Source organism: Zonotrichia albicollis, chromosome 4, assembly GCF_047830755.1.
Source record: "Zonotrichia albicollis isolate bZonAlb1 chromosome 4, bZonAlb1.hap1, whole genome shotgun sequence".
NCBI lineage: Eukaryota > Metazoa > Chordata > Aves > Passeriformes > Passerellidae > Zonotrichia > Zonotrichia albicollis.
The window spans coordinates 4292200-4303158 of record NC_133822.1 but is presented as its reverse complement, the minus strand read 5'-3'; the positions used below and the strand labels follow the sequence as shown (position 1 = coordinate 4303158).

At 40.8% G+C, this 10959-nt stretch overlaps 1 protein-coding gene across 1 annotated transcript; it reads right to left on the bottom strand.

Moving 5' to 3' along the window:
- Positions 1-7655: 7655 nt before the first annotated feature.
- Positions 7656-10496, bottom strand: LOC102062910 (endonuclease domain-containing 1 protein-like). Its single transcript, XM_005493212.3, has 2 exons — positions 10200-10496; positions 7656-8195 (listed from the first exon to the last, which is right to left on the bottom strand). The coding sequence occupies exons 1-2, from the start codon at positions 10479-10481 to the stop codon at positions 7656-7658; spliced, it is 822 nt and encodes a 273-aa protein (XP_005493269.2). The 5' UTR covers positions 10482-10496.
- Positions 10497-10959: the final 463 nt, after the last annotated feature.

Below are 10959 nucleotides of genomic sequence, written 5' to 3'. Positions count from 1 at the left end.
TACGTGTGCTTCATATGATTAAATAGAATTATTGTCAATATGTTTTTGCTCTATGTGTGATTGGCTGAAACTTGGACTGAGATGGCTTTATGCTATGCTGTAACGTTACTTTTCCTTGGCATTCTATTTGAATCAGCGAGCTGTTCACATCTTTTGTCTCCATTGTCATAACAATGTACTGAGACTGAGCTTGCAATAAACAGCTCACGACACTGATTCTAGTGTCTCGTCTCTGTTCATAGTTGTATATAAGCTGCTGACAGCAAATGGTGCTTCGTGTGAGGATGATAAAGCTAGACTAAGATAAAAAAGAAAATCTTAGAAAAACTCGGCCATCAGAGACCCAAGTGTTAATCAAGAGAAATATTTCATCTTCTAGTCGTTTGCATCTTATGTGTTTGTAAGTAATTCTTTCTAGGAGCTCCTGAGTTACAAAAATAAGAAATCATTTATCTAAAACAGAATAATTTTTTTTTACCAACTTAAGAAAATTTTACAAGATAAAAGACGTTCAGATATCTCAAAAACTGAACTGAAAGATTTACTCATTTAGGTGAAAATGAACATTCAAAATATAAATTTACAGTCTGGTTTTATCTTTGATTTTTGAGATCAAATAAACTAGAAAATCTATATTTTGTTCTCTCAAAAAAAACCCAAACAAGAATGTAAGCAAACTTATCTCTGCCTCCAAAGCTTTGCTGGGTGTCTCAAACAAACTGACAGTAACCAAGACAGTTCTGAATCACAAAACAAAATATCTTGCTCAGACTCTTTAAATCCAAGTGAAATTGAGCCTGCGTCCCTCTCTGAGAAGATTCCAACTTTCTGTCTAGGTGATTCCCTCCTGATTCGTCCAGTGCTTCTCCCAGAAATGCTAGCTGCATCCTGTCCTCCAAAAACTGAGAACCAGAACAGCTTTTAGATTAAGTAATATCCTCTATCTATCTCCCCTGAGTCTCTCTGTGCCCCTTCAGCAGAAAATAATCTATCACCCCTCCAAAAAATGATGAACTCTTTCCATGTCAAGAAAAGCGTTCAGAATTTTTGTTGTGTTCCAAGAACATAAGAGTTCGTGAAATTTGTTTGAAAGCAAGTGCAAGCCGTGCAGAGGAGAGAGATGTGAATTTGCAGAAGTTTTGTGATAAAAAAATTATGTGTTCTGAAATTGTACAAGCAATGACAGCTGAAACTAGTTTAGAGTCTGTTTTGTCTAGTCAGGGAGATGTAGAAGTCGCTCCTGTCACTGTTTTCCCTTTTTGAAAAGACAACCCCTCAGATTCGGTTCAAGCAAGTAGAGTGCTTTGTGATTCAGAGAGTTCTTTTTTGGTAAATTGTTCAAATAAGCCTCTACCAAGTTTTTCTGTTGTTCGCAAGACAAGGCAAAGAAGAAGACAAATGCAGCAAGCAGCAGCCAGGAATTGAGTCAAACTAGAGAGACTCTGCCCAGACAGAAGTTTGAAAAAAGAGCAAGAGATTTTCGAAAAGTTTTTGAAAAGAAACAAGCTGAGATTTTAAAGAATTTGAAATCTATTTCTTTTGCTGTTGAGAGAAAAGAGAAGATGTTAAATTCTCAGTCTGATGTTAGCTGTTCTCCAGCTGAATCTCCACAAACAAAAAGACTTTGTGAAACATGCCATTGTTCTTTAGAAATTATCAAAAGTACAAACCCAAAGTCGCTTTCCCAGAAGAGTTTGAATTTCAGCTTTTCTCCACGATCCAAAGAACAAGCCCTTTGCCCAGCCCCTCTTAGCAGAGTTTCAGAGAGAGCGTAGTCTCTCGATGATGCCTCTGCCAAGAATTCAGTCTTCTCCTGCCCACACTAGCAGAGTTCCCGAAAAATTTTGTTGCTACAGCACCCTCCCTGCCAAGAATTCAGATACTAGCAAAGTTCCCAAAACAGCTACTGTCAGTGAAATTGTCTATTCCCCTGAATCAGAAAAAGTATTGATGAAAGATAGAAATAAAATGCAAGCTACAATTAGACAAGGTGAAGCAAAATCCTATAGTTCTTTTTTAGATAGATTAACTCAAGCAGTTGAAAAGTGATGCCCAGATGAACAAGCCCATTCCTATATTATTCAAAACCTTGCTTTTGTAAATGCTAATGATAAATGTAGAAAAATTATTTCAACTTTGCGTGATCAGCCTCCAACCATTACACAGATGCTAACAGCTTGCAACAGACTTATGAGCCCACAAAATCTTGCAAATTTACAAGTCAATGCTTTAAGTAAAACATTAGAAGATATTTCGACACAACAAATAGATAAATTTGAAAAGCTTTTAGAAAAGCAAGTAAAGATTTAAGAAAATTCTGTTAGCACTGTGCAGTTGAACTCTGAGAAAAAGCGTCATTGCTTTGCTTGTTGTGAACCTAATCATGTTAAAAAAAGATTGTCATGTGTAAACATTCTAGCCAAAACAACTTTCTACCTGTCATAAGATATAGTTGTCATAATGTATATAATTTGCTAATATTTTGTTGTACAAGATTTGTCTTCAGTTCAACAGAAGTTTCCAAGATCCATAATTCTACACTCCAAAGATGATTTGCTCATCACAGCTCCAATGCAGAGAGAGATGAAACCAACCCATGCTTGTCTTGTGACTGAAATCCGAAACAGTAGACTAGACATTTCTACAACAAAGATACAAAGCTGCGACATCAACTCTTCAAAGACGACAAGCTCATCACTGCATTCCAGAAAAGCCTTTCTTTTTGCAGTTTTAGGAGAAAAGATGCAACTTTGTGGTCTCATTTTTCAGTGAGACCCTTCTGAGCCAGATCCTTTGTTAATAATAAATTAGATTTTTCCTCCCTACAAGTTTCCAAAGACTATTTTCACAGTTTTAGAAATAGTTGCACACATTGTAATTAAAGCCAGAACCAGATTGTTAACTTTAGCAAGCCAAGAATTTTCAGTTATCTATTTACCATTGAAAAAAGATGACCTTAATTAGGCAATGCAAAATTCTGATAATTTAAAATATGCATTCTTAAGTTTCCCAAGTGTTTGTTCTGCTCACTACCCAGCTCACAAACTATTGCAAGCAAAACTTAGTTTCTGAGAAAAACCCAAATTAAGTGAAAAACCTTTAAATGCAGTAACCCTCTTCAATGATAGCTCTAACAAAAGTCACGAATCAGTCATAACTTAGTTAAATCAAAAAACTAATGCTTAAGAGTCCAACATTCAAATAGTAGAAAAGTCTCCTCAAATTGTTGAGCTTACTGCTGTAGTTCAAGCTTTTCAGGTTTTCCCTCAACCTTTTAATTTAATCACAGATTCTGCTTTTGTTGCTAATGTAGTTAAGAGATTAGAAGAGTCAATTTTAAAAGATGTTAGTAATGAAACTTTATATTGTTAGCTTTCATGTCTTTTTACAACTTTGCAATATAGAACTAATCTATATTTTGTTTCTTACATCAGAGCTCATTCTTCACTTCCTAGATTTTTAGTAAAAAGAAACGCAAGACTAGACAAACTGACAATGATTATTTCAAACACTTTGCCAAACATTTTTAAACAAGCAAAATTGAGTCATACTTTTTTCCACCAAAATGCACAAGCACTTGTGCGAATGTTACAAATCTCTAAAATTCAAGCTAAAGCTATTGTCAGTACTTGCCCTGACTGTCAGCTTGTGCAACCTCCTGTTTCTACAAAAACTGTCAACCCACGGTTTGCAAAGTCTGCAGTTGTAGCAAACAGACATCACTAAATACCCTTCCTTTAGTAAATTTAAAAATATTCATGTCTCAGTAGACATGTTCTCTAGTGCAATTTTTACCTCTCTTCACACAAGTGAAACAAACAATCACACCTATCATCATTTTCTGGAAGCTTTTGCTTCATTGAGTGTACCCCAAGAAGTAATATATAGTCCCACATATATATCTCAAAAATTAGGCACGTTTCTAAATGCATGGGGGGTTTGGCACATCTCTGGTATTCCTCACTCTCCCACAAGCCAAGCAATTATTGAAAGAGCACATCAAACATTAAAACGCATTTTAAATCAACAGAGAGGGGGAGTTGAGGTCACACCACAGATGAGGCTGAACAAAGCTTTGTATGTTTGTATGTTTTTAATTTTCTAAACAGTTCGAGTGCAGAACCTGATCCACCAGTCTTTAGGCACTTTTCAAATAACACACAACCAAAACTGAAAGAAAATCCTCCTGTTTTAATTAGAAACCCTGAATCTGGACAAATTGAAGGTCCTTTTTGATTAATAATCTGGGGCAAAGGGTATGCTTCTGTCTCTATAGGTGCTGGAATTAAGTGGGTCCCTGTCAAAAACATCAAACCATATCGCACCCCAGAACGTGTTGACGAGCCCAGAACAGAGGAAGCAAGTACGCAGATGTGAGCCGAATCGAAGGATCCCAGGTCTCACCTGACGTTCCTTGTGCCTGATGTTCTTTGTGCATCAGTGGAACCTGCAAACTCTCATTTTGTGTTAATGTTATTTATGAGTATGCCAATTGTATGCTGAATGTTTGTTTAGCAGAGCTGATTTTTGGCAAATGTTTAGGTTTTTGTTTTTGTGGAGAGCAAAAATTTAAAATTGATATTTATGTAAAGATTCTGCCAAAACTTAGCTCATGAAAAAGATGGAGCAAATGCAAGTTGTATGTTGGTATTGGTGGATTTTAATTGTTTTTTGTCATGTAGATTTGCCTGTGGAACAACCGAAAACAAATGTTTGGGTGACCTTAGCCAAGGCAGCTGGCTCAGATACTATATGTTTGTCTAATTCAGAACCAGAAAAACCTTTTTCAACCTGTCTGGTTAGTGTGCCAGTAAAAGAGTTGCCTTTAGTCAAAAAACAATCCAATAGCAGGCCAAGTAGAATTGACAATAGAAACAATCCCTCATTGAATTAGAACGTTTGGTCCAAAAAACTTCCCAAGGCAGCATCTGAACCTCAAGAATTAGAAATCCTTAGTTCTTTAACAATGGATTTTTGTTTTACTTTCATAACTAGTGCTTGGTGAAAAGGTGATGCTCCAAAGTACAATGTTACTCCCCATTATTTTGCATACAGAAATTTGAGGTTTTGGTGTAATTTTTCAAATAGTTGAGATGTGCTTTCTGAAGCTGACCAATATCCACGGCAATTGCCGGAGGGACATTGGTTCATTTGTGGAGATAGAGCTTAGCAAGGCATTCCAGCACACCTTGAAGTGGCCCTTGTAGCATTGAGATGCTCACTATAATTGCGTCCACAGCTAAAGCAGTCATGAAAAAGAAACAAAGGTGAACAAGAGCTGTTCCTCATTATGAGGTGAACTGTCAGAGTGATTTCAGGCCTTAGAAAGCTGCAAGAAAAGTTTCAGTAAGTATATTTTTACCCCAATTGCCTTCAGCAGTGGCATTGAAATGATTAGATCGGGTTAGATGTTAGCAGAGCAAACAAGCTAATGCCACAACCTCTGCGATTAGTGATATGTTAACCGACGTTGATAGTGTTAGACATGCTACCCTTCAAAACAGAGCAACAATTGATTTTCTTTTACTGGCACAGAAGCATAGTTGTGAAGAATTTGAAAGATTGTGTTGTATGAATTTGTCCGATCATTCTGAATCCATTCACAAAAGCATACAAAAACTGAAAGATTTGACAGCTCAAATTAAAGAATATAGTAGCTCCTAGCTAGATGATTTGTTTCAAGAATAGAGCTTTGCACCTTAGCTAAGGCAACTTTGCAAGATAAGTCTTTATGTATTAGGTGTTGTGGTAGTGATATTGATAGTAATTCCCTGCATACTTCAGTGTGTGCAGCGAATGATGAACAAAACAGTCAGAGAAGCTTTTGTCATACAAGAGGGAGAATTAAGAAGTAGAAGCACAGAAAGTATTAGAAATCTCACGAAAATAGTAGACGAAATTGTAGAGATAGGAGAAAGTTTTGAGTTAAGACCCTAGAATCGACAAGAGTTTTTTGAACAAGGACTTGTAACTATTGCCAGATGTGATTCATATCTCTTTCACTGACTAGGCCTTCACAGCATTAAGTTGCTGTACTGTAACAAAACAATGCTTAAGGTCAGCAAGAATAAGCCTCAAGCAGATAGTAAACAAAAATTTTATAATAGGGCTATAAAATGCAAGTAGTAAACAACACGAGTATGAAGGTTTCTTTTTAAGTCAACAGAAAAAGGGAATTGTTGGGATCCTTAAAATTAGAGGGTTTTGAGAAAGTAGTAAAAAAGACAAGCTTCAGACAGCAGATTTGTGAACATTGCTAATGCAGCGGAAAAAGTTTTCTAAGCTGTAGAGCAGACGTGAGAAATAGAACAATAGGCCTATGTGATTTGCCCTTTTAGGTTGCAACAAGTTTATTTAGTGTATTTCTTTAGAAGGTTAGTATGAATGAGTCTCTGTGCTTTGTCTCTCATAAACGAAGCATTGTGTTAGAGAATAGGTCTCTGTTGTGTTAACTACAGTTACGTGTGCTTCATATGATTAAATAGAATTATTGTCAATATGTTTTTGCTCTATGTGTGATTGGCTGAAACTTGGACTGAGATGGCTTTATGCTGTGCTGTAACGTTACTTTTCCTTGGCATTCTATTTGAATCAGCGAGTTGTTCACATCTTTTGTCTCCATTGTCATAACAATGTACTGAGACTGAGCTTGCAATAAACAGCTCACGACACTGATTCTAGTGTCTTGTCTCTGTTCATAGTTGTATATAAGCTGCTGACAACAGAATACATTGAATACATTGAATACATTGAATACATTGAACACATTTCCCCAAATCAGTTCCCTGTACTTTTGCAGAAAAGCTTCAGAAGCAGGGCAGAGAATTAAGGTATCCAAACAATGCATCACAGAAATTTATCTTTGGCTGCTCAAAGCTTCCTTTATATCTAATGCCTCATCCTGCCTGCCTGATACCACAGGTGCTGCTCTCAAGGTGCAGTTTCAAAAGCAATCAAACAAAAGCGTGTTTCAGGATCACATAAGCACTGAATTGTTGAGTGTGGGAGGGACCACTCAAAATCTTCCTGTCCATATCCTTGGTCAAGGAGGGTCACCTAGAGCAGGTTGTCCAGAATCTTGTCCTTGCACCTGGAGTGCTGTGTCCAGGTCTGGGGCTCACAACAGGAGAAGGACTAAAAATATACTGGAGTGGAGGCCAGTGGAGGCCACGAAGATGTTTCAAGGTCTGGAACATCTCTGTTCTGGAGACAGGCTGAGACAGCTGAGTGTCTTCAGCCTTGACAAGAAAAGGCTGTGGAGAGAAGTTCAATCCCCTTCCACTACCTAGAAGTTCACCAAGAGATCTGGAGAGGGATTTTGGACAAAGGGATGAAGTGACAGGACAAGAGGGAATGGTTTCACACTGACAAAGGCCAGGGTTACATGAGATGTTAGGGAGAAATTCTATACTGAGAGGGTGGTGAGGCCCTGTCACAGAGTGAGCAGAGTAGCTGTGGCTGTCCCATCCCTGGAAGTGTCCAGGGCCAGGGTGGATGGGGCTTGGAGCAACCTGGTGTAGTGGAAGGTGTCACTGCACAAGGAAAGGGATGGAACAAGATGATCTTTGAAGTCCCATAACACACAAAGCATTCTGTGATTCTAATGGCATGTGGGAAAAGCTCATGAGCCTTTTCCACCCAGGATATGAGGTTTGTCAGGGGGGACAGGCACTGTGGAACAGAGAAACCTGTCCCCTCCCATAGAGCTGGGTCAAGTTGGCCTCCAGTTGTGCTCGTGTGAGGTTCTGCACCCGGTTCCTGTTGTTTTCAGCAATGACCGCCCAAGTCCTCCTGATGGTGTTGGTCTGGCAGCAGGCAGCTGACCAGATGTGGCTGGGCACATTAACCCTCCTATTGGAGATGTAGGTGTTCCCAGGCACAGCACCCGTGATCACGTAGGTCTCTATGCAGCCCTGGGTATTCCGAGCCGTCATTTGGCTCTCGTAGTAGTTCCACTGGCCCTTGTTGAGTGCGCTGTTCTGGGGCACTATGTTGGTGAGGGTGAAGGTAGCCCACTTGCTGTTGTTGCCACTTTGGTGGCCACTGGGGCTCAAGTGACCACGGTCCAAACCCTGGAGATTGTTGTAGTCTTGGTTGATAGCCTGACTCTGGCCAATTTGCTGTAGAGTGATCTTGTATCGATTACGGATGGACTTCTCTGTATCTATATCCTTGGAATAAGTTGGGTTGATCAGCTTGACAGGGTAGAAGAGGAAAAGGTGTCAGTACTAACGATGCATGTAATGAAACAGATTACCGTAGAGCAGAAGGCTCTGATGCTCAAAATTCCATTTTTTGTCATCTCAGTGTAGGAAACATATGAATCTGAGAGAAATCATACACATCACCCTCCTGCATGAATGCAAGAGCTTTAAAGAGCAAGCAGCTCAGAATCTGCCTGCTTTCAGTTTGATTTGTGACCTTTGTGATCCAGCCTGCAGCCTGTGCTGGGAGCATGCATGCATGCACAAGACAAGGAGCATTTCCCACTCCTAGGACTGAAAGGTTACATTGGTGATTCACCTCCCCTGCCAAATCTGCTTTCCTTTCCTCCTGTCTCCACAGCCCAAATCTGCCCAGGGCTCTCCCTGGATCCCCTCACACCACACTGTGATTCTGTGATTCTGTGATTTTATGTGGGGTTGCTACAGGTGTAGCCCAGTCCTGGACCACCAGAGGTTGGCTCCTGTAACCCCATACACAGGGAGAAGTGTCAGGAAATCAGTCCTGGAGCTGAGGTTTCCCTGGGAGCACTACAGTTCATTCAAGGATGAACAGGTTTGCTCCATAAGCAAAAAAATCTCAGCGTGAATGGAATCTGTTACAGCTGTGCTGGGAATGTGGCTCAGAGCTGATCTGGGCCAGGGAGAATTTTCTGCAGCATCATTGGTATGAAATAAAAAAACATCAACTTCTGAGAGGAGGCCGTAATCCCAAAAGAGTCCCGGGCAAACAAAATATTCCAAAAATGCCTTTGGAGAAAGTTACTAAAATCAAAGGTTTTTCAGGTATCCTGTGTCCAGGGTGTAGGAAGATTAGGCCAGTGATGTGTTTGGAGCATGCTGGTCTGGTGACACATCACCTGTCCCATGCAGGGGGTTTGGACTGAGATGATATTTAAGGTTCTATCCAACAGAAACCCCTCTATGATTCTACAAAAACAGAGAAGTTTTTTCCCCTCCTTAATGTGGAGACTGCAGTGGTGCAAGACCAAATTAGTTCCTCATGTTCATGTGAGTAACAAGTGCAAATGGTTATTTTTTTCATATCTTCAATACCTTGTTGTTCATTTTTAGGGAAGCATATTTAGCCTTCCTCTGGAAATGGACATTAAGATCTTGCACATTTTCACTAAAATCTCTCCTCCTACTCTGCTCATAGAAAGGTCCTGAACTTATTGTTCTTCTTTTCCTTAATTAGCCTGGCCTGTCTTGAAGGACATTTGTCTCCTCTAGAGCTTGTGGAGTTCTGTCTGTCTGCTGGATCCTTCTGGACCAAGCCTGAGCCACAGGTGCTGAAGGGTCACTGCCCATGGATGGAGATCCCACCCTTGTGACTGGACCAACACTGATGCTCCTCACTTTGCACTGCCTGAAATGTCACTCCAGAAATCCCTGCACAGTTGACCTGACCCTCTCATCTCCAGTGTCTTTTCCCTTGAGGCTTTGTCCCTGGGCCATCTCATCCCATTCTGTGTTTCTCTTCACTTTCACACCAATCACAAAGCCTGTTTGACTCTTCACTGGGAGCAGTGAAGCTCTGCCAGGGATGCAGAACAGCTCAGGGCAAAGTGGGGATCAGATCCCAGCAGGACTGTTGGTCCCTCAAGTTTTGCCTCTCCTGGATGCCTTTTCCCCATCACTTGGTCACCCAGCAGAGCAGGGCACAGGGAGGGGAAGCATTTGACTTTGTCACGTCATGCCAAGTAATGTGATTTGCTGTTCCTGTCAGGTGAAGGCAGAGAGCTGGGCACCTTTGGGATGTGATTCATCTCATGCTCCTGCTGATGTCTCAGGTGCATCAGAGGAATCATGTGATGAACATGTTTGAAGTTCAATTACAAGAATCTTGTCCAGTGGGTCCATGTGTACATGTGTGCATATGTGTAGGGAAGTGGGAGGAAATAGAAAAGTTGGGTTGAATGCTGCAGCTCATCTCTGAGTGGCTGGAGGGTGATGTGCTGTACGAGAGACACCCACCTGAGGCTCAGCATACCACAATTTAGATCTGTTTCCAGGTCCAGGCTCATATTTGTAAGCAGAATACACTGGAATTCTCCTGTCTCTGTCGTACAGGGTGGCATAGTGATACGAGTTGTTGAAGTGCTGACAGATCCAGGCTGGGTTCTGTGGATTCAGGGCATTATTTGGGGGAATCCTATCAGAGAAGAACCCATGACAGCTACCAAAGGAGGTCACCACCTCGCTGTGTCCCAGCCAGAGGCAGCTGGCCAACACCTGCAGCAGCAGCAGCCCCAGCATGGTGGCAGGATTTCAGTGAAGAGCTCTTGCTCCCCTGAAAGGCAAATGCAGAAGGACACTCAGCTGGGAGAGCTGATAATGCACTGTGCAGGTGGGACATAGCTGGCAGAGGAGCTGACTATTCCCACTGCTCATTCATTGACAACTCAACTGGATTCATTTTCCTCCACTTCGAAAACTCCAGGAATGCAGTAATAACGTGTTGGTTGTTATAACCAGATATGGTTATGAAGTATCTCTCAAACAACTCCTGAGGTCTATGAGCTCATGGTTTTGCATTTCACTGTTTTTTAATAAAAATTTCTGCTCCAGTACCTATTTACTGGATCTTCTCTGCGTGTCAATTTAGTGGAGGCACTGCCTACATGTTGCCCTTAACTGTGTACTTTCTGGATGAGAGATGTTCACTGAGCTCTGCTGCCCAATGATCCAACTCCTCTGTGGTCTGTTCCATAAGAAAAACCTCCATTTCTTCTAT